Here is a 24353-nt window from a genome sequence, read left to right on the forward strand (position 1 = left end):
GGACTTAGTGCAGCAGCTGCCAGAGCTGTGGCTAACACAGGCTGATGCTTCAGAGTTTCCGTAATAATTTCCAGTTCCCGATGGACAATGTACAGCAGCAGAAATGGAAATGCAGGACCAACACTTGCAGCGTGGGAGGATGCTGACACAGGGCTACGAAGCAACCTTCACACTGCAGGTTCCTGCATTTCTCCATTTGTGTTATTAATGTTGCAAATACCTTAAAACAAATTAATATGCAGCTAAACACAGGAGCCTGCCACCTTGACAAAACACTGCGGCGTTTAATCTTTTCTCCTAAGTGAAAAGCTTTTATTGACAGAACTACATGCACATGAAGACATAAAATGCAAAGAGGTTTACAGTAAACACTGATTACTGTAATCTTAATCTGCGTGAATGACTAGTGAATGCAGAAATAACATTTTTAGCAAAATGGGTAAACTGCCTAATCTGCCTTATTGTAAAAACTGTGTAGTTTTGTACTTATTTCTTATATTGCTGGAGTTATTGGACAACTACCCCTACTCACAAAATACTACTGTCAGGAAACAGCCCAGAATGGTCTTCACCAAATAGATTAAAGAGTGAAAAATGAGAACCGTTGGTAAACCGGGCTAAAAGCCTCTAAGGGGATGAGCCAGGTATTGTCTCAGTGCGTAATACAGTTTATGGTTGTTTCTGCCTCATTTGTTATGAGCAAGATACATGAATGTGTAAGACTGGCAATTTAGTGTGGTGCAAATAAAGCTGAGGAAAAAAAAAAAGAGAGAAATAAGTTGGTCCTTCCCTCATGCAATTACCTCTGCGCACAGACCCCGCAGTGTTGCGGAGCCCATTTAACCTCCCTGGAGATCCTCCTGTTTGAACCCCAGGATCTGCTCAGCATGGGGTGCATCTGCAGCTAGACGAGGCTTTTCTACGGGAATACACAACTGAACTCTTAAAACAGCAGGCAGAAGCCACCTGTTAGGCAAAGCCAACAAAAAATACCACCTCTGTCATCTAATGGGTAATTCGTGGTTTCCCTGGTATCAACACAAGCTTTGCAACAACGGCTTTATCTGACGAGTCGGTGCAAGCGTGTCTGGGGGCCAGGCTGCATGCCTGCTCTTCCAGGGAAAGGCTCGCTGTGCAACTGAGACGCTCACTTTCTTGGATCAGTGCTTTTAAGCAGATCTAACAGTCCAGAATAACTTTACTTAAATTTACTGTAGCCCCATAGAAGGATTATTGATGCTATTCTATTACTTAGCACAAAACAGCAGTCTCGAGGGGACTGTTTAGCACCATATTCTTGTCTTGATATTAAATCAAGCTATGCCAAGGACTCAAAAACAGCAGGTAACAAGCTTTTCCCTGTTTTTCAGTGAGCTCTGCAGAATCTCATCTTTCATTTGTTTTGAACTGCAAGTCTCTTATGTGCATACAGAAAAATCTCTAGAAAACCCCCCCAAGCCTTAAAGTGCATAGTGTGCGTTTAACACATGCAGGAACGCTTTTGGCTGTGTTCTTATCAAGAGGCTCAATGGATGAGAACCCTGCTCCTTGTTGGGACAAGCTCCATCAGAAACTACCACCAGCTGCCCTTTCCCTCTCCCGGTTAAAAGGATCTGAAGAGGCAAAGCAGGGAAACAACCGCTTTCCGAACCTCTGTGCCATGTGAAGGACCTCCTTTTGGTGCTGACACATGCAAAGCTGACTGCCTTACCTGAGTTTGGACAACCACCACTACCTCCACTCCATACTCACTCATGTATGGACTTAAACCCTATGCAACCGTCCAGCACACCACACCAGACATGACTCTGTGGGGTCTTTTGGAAGTTAGGGCAAGTATACCAATAAAAACCCCACAACCTTATGTGAATATTAAGTACTACGACCGTGGTTTTTTTATTGACGTGCAACGGAGCTTATGGAAGGCGGGGCATAGTCCTGGACAAGTGGCTCCAGGTGGCCCTGCCTGACCAGATGACTTCCAGAGGTCCCTTCACACCTCAACCACTCTGTGAAGCCATTTTCCCCCTTCTATTTATTTATCTGTGAAAAACCCCAAACACCTCCAGTAGCCTGTTAGAATTAATATTACTGATATTTTCTGAATTCAAAGGAAAAAAAAAAAGTTGTGCTTGGCTTGCCTAAATTAAATGAAACGTTTTACATACCATGCAGCGACAAGCTTGATGTTTGGTAGCAGGAAATACTACCTGAGGACTCACCCAGGATACTGTTCAGAGCACCACCAGCATGGGTCCCACCTGTCCCCCAAAATTAAGGGTTTGTTTTTCTTCTGCCAGCCGGAGATCACTTTATTCAGCCATATGAATTAATTCTTGCACTTTTTTTCCTTATTACAGAGACATATATTCAAGTCTAGGCTCTTCCGTGAATAGAGCTTTTCTTGATTACTGTCAACGTTTCATTCCATTGTGTCATCTTGTTTGTCTTTTGATGTTATAATTTCCTTATTTTACAATGTTTTAACTACATTGGCTGCAACTGTTAAAAGAATAACTAGTGATTTTGGGGGTCAACTAGAAAGGCTTTAAAAGGATTTGATTAGGCAATTCATTTCACTAATGTTACAATAACTTCTTTTTATTTGATTATGTAAATGAGTGTTGGTGCATATCCACTTCAGCAAAATACTGCAAAGTTTAATCTTCTCTCCTAAATAAAAAGCTTTCACTGGCAGAAACACGTGAGCTAAGGAATGTATCTTACCCAGACACTGAGGTGCTCCCCATGAGGCGCTCCAAAATATTTGTATTCAGGAAAACAAAGGCCATGTTTACCTGGCAAAACTGACCACAATGCCTTTCCTGGGGTAATGTTCAGGCCACTACCCTGAAGTCCTGAAATATTTCCTGAACAGCAATAGAGATGGACACAGATCCATGGATCTGCTTTCTCCCGTCCTCACTTTCAGCTGTTCCCACCCAGCAGCTGCTCCAGTAGGATGGCTTCCCAAAGGGCTTGTGAACTCCCTGCTCCAGAACTATCAGAAATGTAAGGTCTCAGAGACATGAAGTGAACTACAACTACGGTTAGCAGTTAACACGATACAACCTATCATTAAAATGTCTATCCTGTTGTCTGTGTCAAATTACAAGTTGACCTCCAATCTCCTAACCAGTAAGACTCCCACCCCTGCTCCATTTTATGTGATGATCTTTAATGTACGGACTGCTTTTAAAGTCTTCACCTTTCTCCACCCTACATTTGCTTATGTCTTAGATAGATAGGAAATGGATCCATCTCCTCTGAGACAGAAGAGAGGTCTTCTGGTTTGACTCCATTAGGTAGGTGGATTAAGACTGAGGCAGAAGATGACCTCAGGTCTAACAGAAGTCCTTAATGGGGGCTGAAAGTGAAGGGGGTAGGAGATAAGGTTTTTTTAACATAGACTGAAGGCTGGAGACTGACAGAGGGGTCCTCCAGGCCAATGCGGTGGCAGTGCCACAGCTGAGGACCTTACCTGTGCAATGCTCCACAGCTGGAAACCAGAGAGGGCTATGAGCCAGAGAAGGAGCAGAGGGGGATGATGCTGGACAGCCGTGCCCGGCAAAAGATAAATGACAGAGGGAGAGTGGTTGACTCTCCTCTGATGAGGAAGAATGCCTTGTTCTTGTTGGAAAAATATGGGAAGGGTAACAAGGTGGGTAGTGTTGGACAGATAGCCTCAACAGGAGCTCCGGGTCTGATGGAAGACGTTTGAGCTGGGAGATATGTCTCTCAACGCAGCATGAGAGGCTTTTCATGATTACATATACCACACGGGACAACTGTGTTAAATAGGAAATTTTAGAGAACAATCCTTTCGGTGTGGTGATAACCTGTCACAGGAAGATGTTAAACTGTGACACTAGCATGCAACCAAATCCTTGAGATGTGGAGGAAAGACCATAAAGGTGGGACCTTCACAGTATCCCACCTCTTGCCACAAGGACAGAGAATGGATTTATTATGGCTTGCTTTTTCTGTATTGTTGTTCTCGTGCCCACAATGTTTAATTATTAAAGTGTATTCATTCCTTTTTGTAACTGAGTAAGACATAAATGAATTATGGCAAACATTTTAATTACTTAATAATGCTCTAATCAAAAGCTTGAACAACTCTATCTGGAAATAGAAGTTGTTTTTCCAGTTTGATGGCCATTTATTTCTCTCTAGTGATTTTTAAGGGAAATGCAAGCAAGAGACTGACATAATCTGAAGTAGGCACTGCTCACAAACAAACTGGATTTGCCTGTAAATCCCAGTACGCTGAATGGCTGAGTATCAGACCCTTTTTGCAAAAGCTGGCTCATGAGATGTGACCGAGAAGCAGTTATTCCTGAATTCACTTAGTGCACACACAGATAAAAGATGGGGTTCGAAGCAGAAAAGAGAAGTGAATCTTCCTTCTGCAAAAGGCTTATTTTAAAAAATCTTCTCGTTGCTCTGATTGCTCTCACTGTGATTCATTGAAATACCAAGGGCAATGCTGCCAGTATCTGAGTGTGGGCTATTTCAGTACTGCAATTCTCAGGAAACGAGTGAAATAAAATCTCTTACAGTAAATACTAATGCTCCGACATCTAGTAGCATTTCATAAATTTATTACAGATTACCCTAATGCAGGCTTATGCCATTGCTCATATAAACACAGTGTAGGAATTATTCACTTGTTGCTCTGTAAATGTCTTGCAGTTGTCCATATAAGACATGAATACAAGAAATAGAAACAAAAACATGAGCAAATTAATAATTCAGCAGTAGTCACATAAAACTATACTATTTTAAACTGTCCTTATATTATAAAGAACCAAGCTTCCATTTAAATCATTGTCCAAAATCTCTGACAAGAACTTCTAGAACATCAGTAATCTTAATCTAGTGGCATTGTATGTATGCATGAAATACAAATAGCCAACTTCTACAACTTCTACTGGCTGAAATCCTAGCCCATTCAAATTCATTCTTCTGCCAAAGACTTCAGTGTAGCTGGGAGTTCATTAAGTGGACTATAAACGTTATGCCCACTATGACCCATCCTCAATAGAAATGTAAAATTAAGACTTATTCACACCCCTATTAAAGCATCAGTCTGTGTTTTAAATAACACGTAGGATTTCTTTTATAGAATACCTTTTACATTATTTACATAGGATGAATAGAAAGAAAGAGAAGAGAAGCTCAGACGGAGGATTTTCAGTATTGGCAAGTGTACTGTAAATACTGACTGGTTGCTATCCAAGCCCCTATTTACCTGACAAAATGACCTCTATAACATGCACTCTTGCACAACAGCAACACAGATGTCAGAGATTGAAAGTTAATCCTGTTTTAAAGAATTCTACTACTGAACAATATTTTTCTTTTAAACTGCAGTACTCTCCCCTAAAGTAGCAAAAAGTTGGTAAACGAATGTTGAATCCATGAAAATTTTAATAATATTTCATTACCCTAAGCACTAAAGAGCAATGTCAATGCTATTGCACTGCGTCTGTACAGAGCTGATGATCTGCATGGTTAGATCCCTACCCACAGCAGAAATGTGATTACAGGTCTCTGGTTGTGAGCTCTCAAACAAAGTACCGTTAAATTTTCCAAGCCTTAAAAATATCCTGCAGTAAACCAAATTTCATCTGCAAGGTTAGGTCTCATTAACAACCTCACAAATCCAGACAGATATGAATCTCTAACTTGTCAAACGAACAACTGCGTCGCACAGAGCAAGGTCAAACACTGTTCCAGCTTTTAAATTAATATTGTATAGGCTGTGTCTTCCTTTGAACCTGATTTTATATTCTACAGAAATACGCTACCTACGGCTTTTAGGAAATCTGATAATCAAACATGAAAGTTCAGTAACAGCTTTATGTATTTTAGATTACTTTCCTACAGAGATTTGAGATTTTCCTGTTACATTGACAACTATGTCTACTTTCTGGAATTATTACACATTAACAAAAGTCTCTGTGTATTATTTCATGTGCTCCTTATGATTTATGAGTCATGATTCATTAATGAAAGAGCGTAGCTGAATATTTCCAAAACAACAGAAATCTCACATCAAGATTCTTGGACACTGTAAATAATTTGCTACGTAAACTAGACTTTTGTTGATCAGGATTCAGGTAAGTGTCTTATTTCACTTAGCTTTACCTTTCATTAACGTACTTCTTTAAAACCTTCTTGCCTACATGAAGTTAGATATTTATTCAAGGATCTATGATAAATTTCCCAGTTTGCATCATCGCTGTTATTTTTCTTAAGCTCCTACCTATAATGTCACTAATTACTTAAAGCCAAAGAGAAAAGAAGACTAGAAAAATATAAGCTACAACTAGACAAGAGAATTTAAATCCCACACAGAGGGAAAAAAAAAAAAAAATTAACAGTGGGCTGTATAAAATAGCAGCAGCCCTACGCTTTCAACCATGTCTTGCCGCAGAAGGGTTAAAATGCATTCAGAACAAAATGCATTTTCAAATAACCAAGTTGCTCCTGGGCACAAACACGTACACTGGCTGGCTGCAAACAAACCAACATACCTGCAGAGACGCGGGGGCAGTCCGGCAGCATGGACTCCACCGAAGTGTCCAGGGGCTCGGAGCTGGACACCCAGTTGCAGCAGTTCTGTAAGAGCAGGCAGGCAATTTTTGGGTAAGCCAAAAACTCAGAGCAAAAATAAATACAGACTTTGTAAATAAGGACGACGATCACATCAAAATACTCAAACTAATTTACATAGCAGTCCCAACAGGGACTGGAAGGTAAACTACACTAGCTTATTCTCAATAACTGGTGATGAAACATTGTAGTTTAATTCTAAATAAGTAAAAAGAGTAAGACGGGAATCCGGGAGGTTCGTAATGTGATTAAATAGCATGTCTGGAAGTCCTACTTTGAGTGCCAGTGGACTAAAGTAGGTGCTTGGACCAAGCGGTGCCTGAATTACCCACCACACATTTTAAGCTTTTCCTTTCTGTAGTTGTTAAATAGGTGTTGATATAAACACTGAGCCGGCTCGCTTGCCAACATTAAGAAATCAGAATTTTTCAGGGTGTTTTGATGGAGCACACTGTGGAAAGAATGGTTGTGACATCACAAAACAACATATTATAACCGAATGAAAGCCATCAAGATAGCAGGTTAATATTCAAGTAATTGGAAATATAGCTGAGATGAGTTGGGCATGAACATTTAAAAATGCAAATACTAGTCTTTGAGGAATTGTGTTCAGGAAGCATTTACATTTACCTTTCATTCCTGAACCTCCGAGTAGGATGAATTTACCATGAATTTTTCAAATGTGTTGCTCCAAACGCTATCTATTCAGAGAATTCTATGAATTAAATAATAATGATTATTTTAAAATTAATAATAATAATAATTTTGTATTAAATAATAAGTATAATTAGTATTAAACAATATGCTTTTAATAAAATATGCTGAAACTACACCAAACCTACTGAATTGAAGATTTAATTATAAAGCAACTACATTTTTAATAGGATTGCCAGCTGAACTATGAGATCTGCATGGCTTCTCTTACTACAAATCTGAGTTTTCCCTTTCTGAAAACCTGATTAACTTCATTAAGGGGAAAATTAAAAAAAAAAACCTGCACAACTTTTTGGAAAGACCCAACGAATTTTCTGACAGATTTCTAAAAAATCATCCCATCAATCATGATTGTAAAAATGGATGATTGCTATTCTGGTAAACAAGCATGTATTGTGTATTTGTAGATGCTTGCTGCCCTAGTTGTGCACCATGGAGTCTGTCCTCACTGTGGAAAGATCCTTGACTGGTAGATCAAGTGTCTTATTGTATTTCCTTAATTCATTCTGTCTGGAAGAAGATGTCAGCTGTGTTGCAGTGAGGAGAGAATTTCAAAGGCTTCAGTCCCCACCAATAAAGGGCGAGGAATGGCTTTTGAATAGATTTGTCAAGGCAACCCTACTGTTCTGGGACCAGGGAGAGCAGGAACAACATAAAGGAAGGGTTGCTGTATGAGATTAGAAAGTGAAGTTCACAAAGCATGGCAGATTTTTGTAAGAAACAGTAGATCAATGAAACTATTGAACTCGATGGAAAAAAAAAAAAAGAAAACAAACACACTACCCAGTAATGTAACTTTTTTAGTAAAAAATGGTTAAAATGGAAGTATTTCACAAAGGCTTTAAGGTTTAAAGTAGTAAAGCATTACACATTTTACAATTTGCATGTATAATTTTAATTAACAGCTGAATGTGAAATTGCAAATGTAAGATGGTAGAAATTATAAAAGAAGTAGAATTTTTATGAAGTATTACATTCATCTGAAATAAGTAAAATTAATATTAACTACTGATAGAACACTACATCAGAGAGCTGGAGATAATACAGAAGATTAGCACACAATTAACCAGCTTTTATATACAATGTGACACTTGCCTGTAAGAAGTAAGTATTCTCGAAAGCAGTGTCAAGATATGTAAATGGATGATTTGTTTTATCATTCATCACAGCTCCTAATAAATTCAAAAATCATGACTTCTATAGGTACTAAAAATAGGCCACCAATGATACAGGAGAGATAGCTCCAATGAAGAATTACTTTTTTAACAATTCATTCTTTCAATGACAGCAATTAGCCCTACAGACAGGCAGCGATTAGGTGTATATTTTAATTATTATTCATTTTACCAGTAGCCTTAAACCTGATTAAAGTAAGAGATATCCAGGTGATATGCTAGTCTTAATACCACTCAGCCATACTTCACATATGTAAAATTCTTCTTTCTTATAGGAGATTTTCAATGCTAATGTAAGTTATGACACTCCATCCACTTTTTAGGCCATTAATCATTTAACTTATTCTTTAAGATCTACTTTCTGCAAATGAAATTAAAGGTAATGCACTTGTCTTGTTCAGACTAAATGCTTAAAGAAAAATGGAGTTGTCAGATTCAAATTACAGGATTTAAAATTTCAGTTTTACTACATAACATATATTTTAAGGTTTTGATTTCCCATAAAGAAAATGGGGATTTTTCTGACAGAGCCTGTAGGGGTTACCATTCTTTATATTTTTAACATTTAAGTCAGAGCTGTCAGACTGCATCCCAGGTGATTCTCTATTCCCATCAGTCATGGCCTATAAAACTGTAAGGTTAAGTTGGGAATAGGCAGTCTATACACAAAGTTTCACTAAATCCATGGGAAAAAGTCAAGTCTAACAAATAGTTCAGGGTACGACTAGCTTAAATTTGCCACGTGCACCTATTGTTTTAGCGTTCTGCAACGGGAACACAGAAAACATGGACATGAGCCTGATCTGGCGAGGAAGAGACTCATAAACTGAAGTTTAGTTGGTCTCACTTTAAAAAATAGGATTTTTAAAATCTCAGCAGCCCCATACCTAAGTATTAAATGAATAAAGAATGCATGGCATCATCCTTCACCCAAGCGTGGAACTTGGTGCTTGCTGGCCATGAACCAACACTGTCTTGGACCAACTTGCCGTTGGTAGGTGTACAGTAGCAAATACTCCGACTTTTCATCAGAAAACCTTGGAGCACTTCAGAAGTAATTACATCTCATAAAACTGCTGAGAGAAAGGATTTTTTGCCAGTTGTGCAAATCATCAAACTGAGTCACGAAGAGCTTAAAGGGGCTTTTCCACCATCACCAGATCAAGCCCGTAGCGCTGGGTGCGCCCAGGACTTTGCTCCGGATATCACGCAGTGTACGGGCTGCCTTGGTATAGGTGTCTATATTGCTGTGCAGCAGGAAGAAACGCTGGACTTGATTCTTATTATTTTGACTGCTATCTTTGAAGTTCAGAAATGGCTTTAATCTCAGTTATTTTAGGGGCTGGTATGGGCACACAATTTCCACGGTCCTGTAATGTGCTGTCTTTCATACCTTAAAGAAAAGGAAGAGGTCAGCAGACAAAGACATGTTTATAGAGCCACATACAGACGTATATACCGCAACCCTTTAAAAAAACCCGGCCTCACCTCTCGCATCCACTCTCGAATAGTTTTCCCAACTTCTTGATGCCACACATTGTGAACAGAGTCTGTCAACGCCACAGCAGTTACCTTATTCTTTACTTCTGCCTCTCGTTGAATCATCTGTTAAAAAATATTGGCTTTAAGTTCTTTCTTTCTATTGAATAGAGTCTGCTTAGTCACAGATAATGATCTTAAATTAAAAAAGAAAGAGCAATACAAGTTCAATACTTGACTTCACTTGTTTTAAAGTTTATACAAATCCTAACAGCTCCAGAAACACAGAAAGACCTAATATTTTTGATAAAAGAAATAATACTAACTTTTAACTGACTGAACTATTCAGTCCTATTATTTTCCATGTGGCTTGACAATTCTAGGATTAAAGGTATCATAGTGAAAAAATGGAAGATTCCCTGAGGACACCTTTTACAAGCTTCTCCAAGTTCCTATTTCTGTGCTTCAGGGAAGCTGGTACCCGTGGTTCACTGTAAGCTACTCATGACTATCATCTACTAATTTTCAGTAGATTGCTGTAGTTTTTCTGATGTACAATCTTACTTTGACTTGTATGGGTTTTTTTCTTTTTCCATCCAATTTAGCTACCTTGCACTCCCACCATGGTCCCAAAATTCTTTGTGGTCTCTCTGATACACATGCTTACCCAGCTAACGCTGGAGCCTCTCAACATTTTTAGGATATTAAAGAGCCTCTGTTGTTGCAAATGACAGTATGACTAAATAATATTGGTTCTAAAACCAATTAAATGATTGCTGCAAATAACATGAGCGAACTGACAAAGATGCTGTGGAATTCAGCGCTGCTCTGCAAGATAAAAGGGACTGGGAAAGAATAGTTTGATATCAAAGAGAGACAAAAAGGTTTTAATCTCCTGACACGAGTGACCCTAATTTGTAACACTGGATCAAAGAAAGTATAATGAATCATACTTATAAAACTGGCATTTCGCAACTAGTGTCTTTATCACCGTGTATGCCTCGCTAAAGTTAATGGCTTTTTTTCAGCTTCCTTTTCTATAAATGGCAACATATACAACATTTCTAAAACCTGGCATTCTTTGTTCATGCTCTAGTAACTGTGTATCAGCATACAGGCTGCACCTCCAAAAACACTGCTCTAAAAGAGACTTTTACAATGGGGATGTGAATTATATTTTGCATCAGAAACTTCAAAATAAACACCTCGACCCAGATTTTTGATGTGAAAGTAGCATTTATCCATACCTTATGCAAACGATCTCCTAGTTTCTTCAAAATATCACACATCTAAACCCTTTTGACCAAACACTCTTACTTCCAGTTCTCCATAACCGCAGTATATTCTGAATTATCATGCCTTGCCTTTTTTTTTGTTGTTTACATTACGTATATTTTAAAATCAGTGTAATGGTATTAATATTCTAAGGGAAAAATATTAATCACTATTGGCCAGGTAATGCCAACGTGGAGCTCCCCGTTCCAGATGAAATCAGGTGCTCACGTTTCCCAGTACTCTGTCTTTGGTAATGTCAGTATTACATGACTCAGGAATTGAGCTGAGCTTAGGACATCTTGGGCAAGTGCGTATGAAGAAACTCTTAAGAGCAGTCTTTCTTCATGTGAAGCCTATCTATACATACTGGGTTTTTTCATCATCTACCCTCCTGTGGGGCATATTTAATATCTAGAGTTTTTGGAGGATGGGACATAACAGGTAGTTGCGTGGGTGACAAAATCACACATTTAGGACAAAACATCTCATCATTGTAAGAAGGTGAGCTTCTTTCAGCTGTAACACAATACTGACATTTTCAGCCAAACATCTGATACTGAATACTAAATTTCACTGTAAATATAAAGATGGCAAAACTCCCTCCATTATGAAACTGTATGTAAGAACAGTGAATCTCTCAGGACGATCTTCAGGCCATTGTAGGAACCACCAGTGATTCTGCTAAGCTGCGGATGAAACCCCTGAGCTCCGGAGGAAGGTGGAGCCTCAAAACAAAGGTTTTTCTTGACGATACAATCCCCCTCCCCAAACCTGTATGGACATCTCAACGACTGATGAATGCTTTGTCTCTCAAAGGGCTGGGTCACTCAGACCTTCGACCAGCCTGGGTCAGCAGAACTTGGACTCATAATGAGTATCTATCTCATCTGCACTATTCTATTCTATTCTATTCTATTCTATTCTATTCTATTCTATTCTATTCTATTCTATTCTATTCTGTTCTGTTCCATTCCATTCTATTCTAAAGTTCTTTACAATTACACCAGGCCCCAAATGTGGTTCAGATCTGCCAAACATCTGAAAATATTGGTTTTTAGACTGCCACTTTACCGTCCCCTTTATCAGGCAGAGCTATGTGCATGAGATGATCACCAAAGAGGTGAGCCTTTGATGGCAGGGGAAAGCCAGGGTGCTTTTGGGAGGGCTGTGGCTAGTCCTTTCTCTTACCAGCCATCACAACGATCCAACTGCTTTACCTCTACATAACAGGTAAGGTAGCATCACCCTCCTTCTCTAAACAGGACAGCATCTGCAGAAAGACCTTCTGCTGAAGGGCTGCAGGTCCTGCTAGGCTGTCAGGAGCTTGTGTTCCCAGGCTTCTCCTAAACCCAGCACCACATACAGTGTAGTTAAGGGACTGGACCCTCTGTTCCACATAAGAGCCATAAGACTGGCTCAGAAATCCTACCAGAAAGAAAGTTCTCTGAAAGAGACGGTATCTAAAAACAAGACCTGTAAGCCACACATGCCCAACTTGAACTAAATCTGCTGTATATTGAAAAAGCTTTAGAAACACGCTGTACGTACTAATATTCCTGTACTAGTGCTGTTCTTTCCAGCATGCATTTGGCTGCACCGTCTTGCACAAAATGATGTGATTTAAACAGGCAAAGGTGCAAAAATGTCATTGTCCTTGAAGCGCATGTACCTACCAATTACTCGGAGTTATTACATGCTGGGGGAAGCTTAAAATCGTCACCAGCTCATTGTGTTCCAGCATGACTTCCTCCATGAAGGGCTGGTCTTCAGAAGCACTGCTAATGACCAGCAAGGGGAAAAAATAGAGTCTGCTTTGGAAAAGCAGTCTTTTCTCAAGCTGTTGTGTCCCACATTTCGGTTTAAAAAACTAGCCACCCCGTTCATCTAAGAACATCATATTTTTCTTCAAATCACAAGGAAGTGCAGACGTGCAGTTCCCTTCTCCCTTTCTAGACCTAGCTCAGGTTTGTTATTCTTGATTTCCCTATGTGCATGGAAAACCTGGCAGCCATTGATCACCACCTCTTCCTACTCCTTCTTCACATGGTACATGCAGTCTTTGCTTTTCAGATCATATATGATATGGGGAATAGTATGCAATACCCAACATGCTGCTGGTTCTTGCTGCTCAGCTTTGTGGATGCCTGCAGAATGGTATTCTCTTCACAAAGATCAGCAAAGAGACTGAGGCTGACAATGTGAGGTTTTTTGATAACTCAGCCACAGTGCTGGGGTCAGGACAAGGGCTCACGGATGCAGCAGCAAAGAGGGATTGAAGGGATTAACTGAGATTCAGTTACAGGCTTCTCTACGTCCAGCCCAGAAGAAATAAGTTTTGGTAGGCATCCATGCCCTTATGAGCCAACTTGGAAAGAAAACAGACAAAAACAATATATCAAGTGGATAAAGGATCAAGGGTATAACCTTCACTTAAAGAAGAAGTCTCACGTGTCCGTCTTTAAGTGACACAGGAAAGTCACTTCAGAGCGTGCCAAACCCAGGACACTTAGCTTCTACCATAACAGCTCAAGTTCTCTGCTACAACAGGATGTTAACCGATAATAATAACCAAGGAGAACAGATCCAGGTGATGTTCAAGCAGCAGACCCTCTTATCAGGGATGACAATTTATCCTGCAAGAAGATACAAGAAGCCTATGTGCTTTTGGCTACAGAAGCTTCAATACCCAGTAAATGCTTCAGATTCAATGGACTGATAGCTCACAGTTGAAATATATTTATCTTTTCTAAAAATAGTTTTGAATTCACATACATATTAAAAATTAAGTGAGCAGAATAAAATTGTTAGAGTAAAATATATTAACATCCTACACAAATGTAGCACCCAGCTGCCATTCAAATTTGATACAACTACAGAGTTGTACAAAATTCCAAGGGAAGGATGCTATGGGATGCATGATTTACACTTCCCAGGACTAGTTTTATTCCATGCAGTCTTTTAAAGTGGACATGCTAAAACTGAAGACATTTAATAGACCACAGACTATTTACAATACTACAAATTACATTTTTTTTTTCCAGGATAATGGTGTTTTTTACGGAAGCAACAATTGCAAACAAAGACCTAAGGATTTTGTCTAAAGTTCATTTTATGCCTTGCACTCTTGGTACATCAATAAATTCCATAGACAGGAAGATTTCACAGCCTAGGAATTACTTAATTTCCTGCTCGATGCTCATTTTTAATCTTAAATTATTCGTAGCCGAATAGACTTTGCAGGAAGCCGTCTCTCTGTGCTTACAGCACATCTCATTGGATGGCTTATGGCTCTGCTCACTCTGTCCTTACATTCCTTCTTCTGCTTCCAATAATTCATTTATAGTCAGAAGTAGGTAAGCCAGCACTTCTCTGGTAGGTAAACGAGTTCTCATTTATTACCAAATCACTCAATACACCACTCTGGGTCCTCAAGACTTCCCAACCATCTTTTCTATTCAGGCATTTCCATTTTACCTCTGTCTTTGTGTTCCTTCTTTGTAGTCACAGTAACGTTTGGGTTTGTAATTTATTAACCATGTACCATCACTACTTTATACTTGATTCCCTTAGAATGGCAAGTCGTACACGAGTGTTCACTGCAACAAGTTAGAAAGCATTCAGGCGTCTTTTTGAAAGTTGTCTCTATCCCAGTGGTTGAACATTTGTTCCTTCACTTTGCAAGGGAAAACGTCAATTATCTATTTGCACAAGTATTCAACTCTATCACTTACATAAGCAAGAACCTGAAATCCCCTAAAAATGCATTAATTAAATTAATATATATTAATTACCTATTTATTGGTCAACTTAATAAGTGTTCTACTGCTAAACTGTCTGTAAGGTCAGATGGCAATCCTCTGTAAGTTTATATTACACATTTATCATCATAACTTTATAATGACAAAAGGTTGATACCTTTATTATGTGTAGTGTATGCATACAAAACATAGCGTCATACATATATTACACACATATATTACAATATAATTAGTGTGTATGCATATATTTAGAATAGATGATAAAATACATCTTTGGTATATATTTTATAGCATAGCACACTTCTCAAATGAAAGCATCAGTATGCTAAGAGGTTACTCAAAGGTCTGATCCTGCAAACACGAAAATCCATGAATATCCCAGTTAGACTTTAGGTAAGTGGCTTATGGGAGTAACTCTTTGCAGCATTGATTCCATACTCTTTATACCTATTCTAACAAATTTAACATGGCTAAAAAAATCCAAAATTCTGAGAAAGGTAACAGGATGTTAAAACACGCCTCTTTTATTTTTATGGGCTCAGACAATCAAATCAACCTCCACCACTTTGGATTTGGTGGTTACTTACTTCTCTGAGTTGCTTGTAATTAGGTATGAGGAAAAATGGATTGAAAAAGAAATAAAAAATGCCCCCAAATTTTACTTCCTCTTGAACTTTTGAAAAAACCTTTCATCTACTTCCCCTGCCTTCTATCACAATTTCAGTGGTGGTATGGTGTTCACATGGTATGCACTGGGCTTGAATGGGCATGTCTACAATAAGCATTTGGCTTGGAGCAATATAATTTTGACGCAAGTCCTCCATTGTCTCCAGTAGCCTCATACTGGTTTGAGTCTCTAAGAGGTTTTGGCGTGTGCAAACTGAATTCCTTTCAGAGGAAACTGAATTCCTTTCAGAGGAAACTGAACTGGAAGCCCCTGTCCAAATGTCCTCAATGATTTCCAGAAGTGAAACAACTTTGCTGTAGAAATTCTGGTGGATCAAAACGGATCAGCTGGACTCTGAAACATTTGTAAAAGCGGTGGTAGATGGAAAGAGAGAAGAAATCATGTGCTGGGAATGGTGTGCGAGAGGGCAACTTGTATTTAACACTTTTGGAAGGATGTGCAGATTCTTTCTTAGTAACTTCATGTGCTCTCCTTGGAGCTTCGTACATGTCTACGGTCATCCAAGATCCCCTTCAACTCCCCTTTCACTCAGTCTCATACAAACCAAGTAGCTGGTCTATCTGAGCGCTAGCACTTGAGCTAATGCCTTTTTTCAGTAGAGAAAGACTTCTCTTCACCATGAAGCATATCATTCTGTTTGTTTGTAGTGTGAGTTTGTCAGTCTGGGATTCCCAAGACCTTTCACTGCTTCCTGGACAGAATTCCAGAATTTCTGAAATACTCTTAGTTTTTTGCACATCTTAAAATGGAGTTAGATCCCCAAGTTTTGTAAAATATTATTAATTAGGGATTAGAATCACAGAGCAACTACACTTGAACAGCACATAGCAAAAATAATAAATAATCCAAAGTTAAACTAGTTCCCATTTTCAATTAGCAACAAGAATAATTTTCCCTAAATGAATTAACAGACATGTGATAAAATCCCTGCTTACAGTAGACAAAGCATCTGATACACACCAGTTTTTAAACAGTAGAAGAAAATAGCTGGAGAGATACAATCATAGAATGACCATAGCCAAGTACTTTCCGATATTTTGTTCACAGATCTATTGGCTGTTACATCTACAATTGTGATAGCTTTCTACAGCAATAAATCACACTGTAACAGTAATAATAATGCATGAACATATTCAAACAGATTGCTTTAGAGCATCTGGAGTCTAGGACTTGTCACAGTTCACACTGTAAGCCAATTCCTGTTGGAGAACTTCTACTGAAAATTTCCACACATGCCTTACATTGGGGGTATAAGTTCTTAAAATCAATCATGATTAGAAAAATAATTAATTCAAAATAACTCAAGATTAAAAAAGCATAGGGGTCATCTCCTTATGCATAGCGCAGTAAAAAAACAACAGAAAAAGGGTACACAAAATTCCGCTGGTAATATTTTGTGAACAGTGCAAACAAAACTCATGGCTCTCTAGTATAAAAGCCTCAGGCTTCAGCTTTATTAAAACTTTAAACTTAATAATGCAATTCTCCCTCTTCTCTTGTCCCCAGTGTCTTATGACAGAGAGCTTACAGAAGAAAAGCCTTCAAGGACCTGTAATAACGTGGAGAACACCAAGTTCCCAAACACAGGCAGTTGTGCTAATAGGTGCAACAGGTCCACGGGTAGGGATGCTGGCCCACCTCGCTTACAAACCTCCCAGCAATTTGTCTAGTACGAACAAAGCCTAACAGTTCAATAGAAAGCCCATCACATAACATAAACTCTTATGGTACTGTGTGGGTAAAAATCTTTGAATAGGTCCACTACATCTCACCCACAACAGCTCAAACCAAAACACACTGGTGGAAGGGGCATCCTCCACGGTCTGGAGCACAAAATGTTGGCATTCTGCAGATAGTTTCCTTGCAGACCAAAAACATACTTTGGACAAGAAGGCTTGGTCAAGCTCTTCCCATCAAAAGCTCCACTAAAGCGAACAAAAGCCAACCCCTTTTTTAATGCATCTCAAGAAATTTCAGCGGTGAAGGTTGCTGAGATATTTGCCTTTGGGCTGCTGGAGAACTGCAGTGATAGTCAGGAAAGGAGGTTTGGAGCAGCTGGGTCTAGCCGGAGTCAGCCAGTTGGTACTCCCTCCCAACAGCAGCAGTCTGCCGTCCCAAAATTGGAGATCCGAGCCAGGGAAATCTCTGTACGTCTCATTGACATGAAAATAAAGTTTTGAAGCATCAACAACTTCCACCTATCTCAACCACGAACAGAGAGTGAAGCCTGATCAGTTTAAGTGTTAATGTTCCTATGCTGCTGACTGCAGCAGGGAGACGTTGGCTTGCCTCTAATATAAGAGCTCAAAAATAGTCTGGTCTTAGGAATGTGGAGCTCCACAAGGGCCAATTCATGCTGCCAGGAAGCAGCCTAAATTAGCAGTGCAGTATTTGGCACAACTAACGCTGAAGAGCATCTGATACTTGAGCCAGGTTGTTTAAAGGTAGCTTGGGTATGTCCAGCGCAGTACGTGAGCCCCAGGAAAATCATATTTGAAAAATCCACCTAGTTTGCTAAACTGTATTTTGTTTTGTATTCACAGTTATTTTGGACTTGGGTAGTGGAACACGTTGTGAGCGCATGATCACTCCTAAACCTCCGCCACAGCAGAAGATCCTTTCCTGCTCTGGCTTTACCATGTGTCTGTGTCAGCAGCATCCTCTTAATAGAGATGCAGGAGTTTTTCTGGCAGGAGGCTGCATCACCTCTCCAAATGACATGAGCTCAGCCAGCAAGAGCATTCCTCTGTTAGAACAGCTATGCAAAACCTGCACTAGAGGTTTTGCTAACATAGTTATCTTGGCTGGGGTGGTGAAGGATTCTTTCAAGCTCTTAGCTGATACATCTTTGCCAGTAAAACCTTATGTTGTAGGTCACAGCTTTGCTTTTTCTTGGTTTACCTGGGTTTCTGAAGCACTGCGTAGCTATTTCAGTGCCATGCCTAGTTTGAGATGAAATGAAAAAGTAGAATAAAATAAAATAAAATAAAATAAAATAAAATAAAATAAAATAAAATAAAAACCGAAACAAAACTATTAGTAAACCGCCTTAATCAGAACCATCTAGACCCATACCCACTGAAAGTTCAAAGTGCTGTAGCATCAAGAAAGGTCAAGATCTATGTGGACTAGGAAGCAGAGGCGTCTCTGCTTGAAACTGGGAGTGCTCTCAGCCTCTTGCCCCAAACTTGCTAGCCTTGTCTCAGTTTTTCACAAAGACTTCCACAGCCCTAGTCAGCCCTGAGCACAGGCAAATCACCAGCCATAATTTTGAACATGTTTCCTTGTTTCAACGTACGTTGGGTGCCAGACTTTTAGCCTGATCTTGCAGCCATTACGGACAGTTTAACGTCATTTAAGAGGAGCAGTCGGTGCATAGTTGACCCCTAGCAGTGATGCACAGCTGACATTCTATCAGAGGTGCCCCGTCGTACCCAACCGAGGTGCTGAACGCTCCCCGAGACCTATCGCTGAGCACATATTAGTGAGTTTTCAAACCCCGCCAGTTTTCTTGCTGTTGACGGGAGTTGTAGGAAGCTCCAGACTAGGGAGGAGCAAGGTCTCGGGGTGCAGACAGATGATTGAGTTACGGTGACTCCTCCAGTCGCCGCCTGTCAGACTCGCCGCGGTAGCTCGCAGCTTGTACGGGCTCCGCTAAAGGGTGGCAGCAGATAGAAGCTGGGTTGTTGATGCTGCTACCAACCTCGGCCATCTGGTCTACCCATCTGAGGGATGTGACTGCTCCAGGGCAGAGACACTCATCTGCTCCCCAGTCAGGCACTGTGCCGCCACCGTTTTCAGCCCCGGGGATTCGAGCCTGGTCAACATCTCTGAGGTTGTTACTTTGGGTGAGTTCAAAGCAATTAGGAAGTGGGGCTGGGCAGAAATAAACCCTTCTCACACCGGGAGAAAAGTTCTTCCTAAGGTACTTGCTTGAGCTGAACATCTTTTAAATTACAGTGGACCAGCTTTGCTGTATCTAAACAACCAGTACGCATATAAAACGGATCAATAAAACAAGTAATTTACTCTCAGCCTGTCTTGCTGGGCTCCTCTGCATCATGTGGGGTGAAAACTTCTAAAAAGCCTTGAACCAGAATATGCAGGTTCTTGGAATTCTATTTACTCAGATGAAGTTAAATAAAATACAGTGATCTTAAATCTTTGTGGTGACAAATTAGTTGAAATAAACTGCTCCTGAAAATCAGTGTGTAACAAAACCATTAATACACAAGGCTTGAAAATGAAATGATACAAGACGTTGGAGGTTTTTTTTGATGTTTTACCATCACGAAGGTAATGGTTCATATCTAATGAAAAACGTGGCCTGAAGTAAGTTATGGAAATAATTTTCTCATGTTTTAATAAATGTGTAAATCCAGAACTCAGTCTACAAGTGAACAATCATATTAGTGAAATGAATGTGAAACAATCAAGTAAATAACTGTTTTTACATGTTAAGTATCAAATACAACAGGGTAAAATGGCATTACTTCTTCATTGCTTCTGTCTGAATGGTACATGGAAAACTTTTATTACAGCTTTATGCAAATCTCACACTGGTGCATTTTTCAATGAAATAGTCAGTTTCCTTATATTTCATTTTATAGCTAGAGAAATAGAGAGAATTGTACTGGTTTAACATCAAGCAGGTCAAATCCTCCACAGATTTCTGGATGTTGGCTGAACAAGGACCAAGCATTTATTTAAGAAGTTGCCCCTATTTTATCATATGTTCACACAAACATGTCAGCCTATCTATTAATTTATATTTAAAGGCCAGACTTAAAAAAAAAGAAAAGAAAATGAGAAAAGCTGAGTGTTAAGCTCAGCACCTCACAGATGGACATGGAGTCTGACGCCCTTGTTATTTAAACACAGACAGCTGGATTTCCACTTCAGCCAGAGGATAAGACAACACTCACTCTTCCTGTCCTTTGAAGCCTCAGCTTTGACTCTTGCAACCTCTGAGTAACTTCAGGAAGGAAAAGTCTCTCCACAGGCAAGGTCTCTGAGCAAGAGGGTATGTAAACTGAAACTTTTGGGGTCACACAAACTCATGGAGATAACTCTTTTCGCAGTTAGGGAATGGGAAATTGTGATTTATTATTGCAGGCAACCAAAAGAGAGGAGCAGCAGCTTCCTCCTTCTTCCCACTAAAACGCTCCTCCCGCATGCACGCCGCATTCACGCTCCTTCGCCAAAAAAGTATGTGCATGTGTGGCAGAAAACCAAATTACACCAAGCGGAGCACAATATGACTGACTCCTTCAAAGTCTGAAAAAACAGAAAAGCAGAAGGGGAAATACTGGATAATTTTTTATCAGGGCTCTTTATCTGACATTGGACATGCCATCAGATATCAGATAAAGTTTTCCACCCAGTCGTGAGATGGGGAAGTAGCAGCAAGGCTAAGAAGGCTCCATGGAGGAGAAAATTTTTCATACGCAAAAGGGCTTCGTGAAGCAGCCTGAAGGATGTATAACTAATCTATTATGACAAATGATTCAGATAAAGATCTTCCAATTCAGAGTACAGAACAGACTCTTATAAACTGTACACATTCATAATTAAATGTCTGGTCCATGCCCTGCGCTGGTAGCCACCAGGCACAGCTGTACTTGCAAAGGAAGCCGAGATCCTCCACCCTCTGGAGACACTGGGCATGGACCTGCTCTCCAGCAGGTCTGGAGAGCCATAGCACTGCCACAACGCACAACTCACACCTCAGCATCCCTGGACATGGAAATGGGGTGGGAGACCAGGATGCTGTCTCACTGCCATGAAGTCTTCCCTTGTTGATCCTCCTGGTCTGCTGAGTGATCTTGGACCAGCCTGGTCATCAGCTTGCTCGTATCATTTATTGCTGTGTAATGCTACAGGAGAACTGCATCGCCCTCAGCATGAGCCTGCTAGTGAAATACCACAAATCATCCTCGAGTACTTATGACACTAGTCAGAAAAGTGATGCCAGGTAGTGATGAGTCAACAGCAGAACGAGGAGTGTCATTTCTTAGTGTAACGAGTACTGTTGTGCCCACATGTCAGGCCAATGGATGCTGCACAAAAGCACTGAAAAATCCCAGCTTCCCATGTAGGAAGGTTTTCATTTATCACATGCCATTCTTCTTTAGTGAAATAACCTAAGCTCTTGTACTCACAAGCCTCAAAGAGAGACTCTGGCACGCTAAGAGCGGCGCATGTTTATTTTCATGGCTGTTAGGAAATGGAGAAATCATCCTGAAAATTTTGGATTGGACTCTGCCTTTGGTGGTTGCACTCAGGCTGCCAGACCAAGACTTTCCCGTAACCATCAGCCAAGGCACACTGGCTGGCTCCTGAAACCAGGCTACACCAGTGGGCAAGCTGGGATGGCATGGAGAGCACTGGGCAACCCTCCCCTCTCACTGCAGGAGGAGCCAGCCGGGCAGGGCTGCTGCGGCGAATGTCCCTGGGCCTCCGGCTAGGACCTGAAGAAACAGCAGCCTCGTCCTGTGACCATGGGATCTCCGGGGAGCTCGTCAGGATGCTGCAGGACCATGGAGATCAGCCAGCCCTGCACTAAAGCACAAGCGACGTCTGCTAAACTTTCTGCGCTCTCCAAAGTTTCTGGTCTACTTTGAAAAAAGGCCTGCTGTGGGTTTAACTACTTAACCATCTTTTTAAGCTAAGAGCTCATCATTTTCGACTTAAGAAGTCCCACTTCAAAAAAAAAAAAATTCACAGATATCATGGAAGGCAAAAGACACTGTGTGAAATCTGCAAATTCTGGCCCTCATCAATAAAAATTCAAAATGTTAAAAACATGGGATAAGGTAGAAAGTCAGCCCCCCTTTCCCACAGCATTTCATGCCTGCTTTGTGTTATATATCTACCAAATGATAAGCTCCTTGAAAGAGAACCATTTTCCTTTTGTTTGGTCCTGAACACACAGTTGGAAGTTCAAGCATCTAGCACACAGAGAAGCATTCCTGTATGCTCTTTGCCTAATTTTAAAGTAAGTTAAATAGAATATACATAATAGCCATTTAGTTAGACCAAAGGCAGCTGGAGCCACCCCTGGTGTTTATTTCCAAACCATTACACATCACTAGCAAGATATTCTCCACGACCCTCTGATCTTGTAAGGTTCATAAGGAACACTAAAACCAAAAGCAACCGCAAGCTTTACTTCTGCTCCTTTTCCTCCAAAGTCCTCTTCGGTGTTCCATCACTGGATGAGGTGAGGAAACATCACACCTGGATAGGTTTTCCATGTCTTTATTTCACCACCAGCACCACCGCCACAGCTTCCCCCCGGCAGAGCAACCTGGCGAGCAACCCCCTACCATAAGGATGTATCCTACCATCGGTTGAAAGTCATCATGTAACTGGACCACGACACCAAATACTGTTCACAGCTCCCATCTCCGGGAGCCTCGATATCCAGATTTGTCCTCTTAAAGGACGAGACCTCTATAAAGACGAGACCCCAGTCACATCTCCAGTACTCGGATAGATAAGCCGACTCACCAGACATGCATACCTGAAGGCTTCTGCACACTTTGGGAGGGAGGTGTACCAACGGAGTGTATCAGTTTATAACACACTTCGGAAACACATACAGTGCTAAATCACAGTTCAATCTGTATGCACGCACTTACAGCCATAGGTCCTTTTAAGCTGCACCAAGAAGCATCGTTACACCAGGACATATGCCTCGTTGGGAGGTTACCTCAGTTTAACTAAATTCCTTTCTAAACTAATGATTAAACTCTCAAAACCCCTGAAGTATAGACAAACCTTACTCTGCTGAACCCATCCTGAGTCTGCCTACTCCTAAAGCACTCTGGTGCAGCCTCGGAGCAGAAGACCTGAGCTAACTGCTGGAACAAAACCAGCTTCCCCCATGGACAGGGAGCGAAGGTTCATAGCAGACTTGAAAGGAAGCTTTCCCGAGCTTAACAACAGCTGTGCCGCCAATGTTTTCAGTTTAATTTTTTTTTTTTCCCCTGTAACCTTTGTGTGAACTTCTGAAATGAATGGCTTTGGCTTATAAACCTGCACTCCTGGACCAAACAGCCCCGTGAAGCTGGCAGTCCTTCACCCTCACCCCTTGTATTGCTAACCTTAGATCACCCCCCCTGCTAACGGGGAGGGAGGTGCAGGTGCAAGTAAGCTTGAGCAAAACATTGCGAGCAGCTCACAAAACACCCTGGTGCTAGGACATGGAGAGACATGGCTCCTGCAGGAGCTGGGACAGCCTGAGCTTTCTGGGGGGACACAGCGGCTGCTCCGAGTCCCGTGGATCTCCGAGACATCGGGTATCAAAGCATTATTAGATGCAGATGGTGTGTTTTGGATCATAAATACATCATTTGGGATTTTTTTTTTTTTTCTGCACTTGCTGTGGTTTCCAGAGGGGATCGCATTGCATCACAAGCCAGCTAGCTTGGCCGTTGAAGGCCAAGTGTGAAAATAGTGGCAATAAATCCCACCCGAGCCATTCTTGCAAAACATGGATAATGAACACATGTTGTGGTACATAGGTTTTATCGGCACACTTTTTCAGCTTCGGTTTCAAAGGTGAAGCCCTAAGCGTGTTAGGCAGATCACTCTGAACACCGGGAGCTGGAGAGGAGCTCTCGGAGAGCAAAGACCTGT

At 40.7% G+C, this 24353-nt stretch overlaps 1 protein-coding gene across 5 annotated transcripts in view; it reads right to left on the reverse strand.

The window, feature by feature from the left end:
• Positions 1-24353, reverse strand: part of ARB2A (ARB2 cotranscriptional regulator A) — a 269434-nt gene that overhangs the window by 65436 nt on the left and 179645 nt on the right. For 4 of the 5 annotated variants that reach the window (XM_072860769.1, XM_072860770.1, XM_072860767.1 and 1 more), the window contains 2 exons: positions 9999-10115; positions 6543-6627 (listed from right to left, as the gene is read on the reverse strand). In XM_072860769.1, coding sequence (XP_072716870.1) covers positions 6543-6627; positions 9999-10115 — 202 coding nt within the window. Of the gene's footprint in view, positions 1-6542; positions 6628-8238; positions 9904-9998; positions 10116-24353 lie in introns of those variants that run through there. The other variant, XM_072860771.1, reaches the window with a different exon arrangement.

The sequence above is a fragment of the Ciconia boyciana genome, chromosome 4 (genome assembly GCF_034638445.1).
Source record: "Ciconia boyciana chromosome 4, ASM3463844v1, whole genome shotgun sequence".
In the NCBI taxonomy this organism is placed as follows: Eukaryota; Metazoa; Chordata; class Aves; order Ciconiiformes; family Ciconiidae; genus Ciconia; species Ciconia boyciana.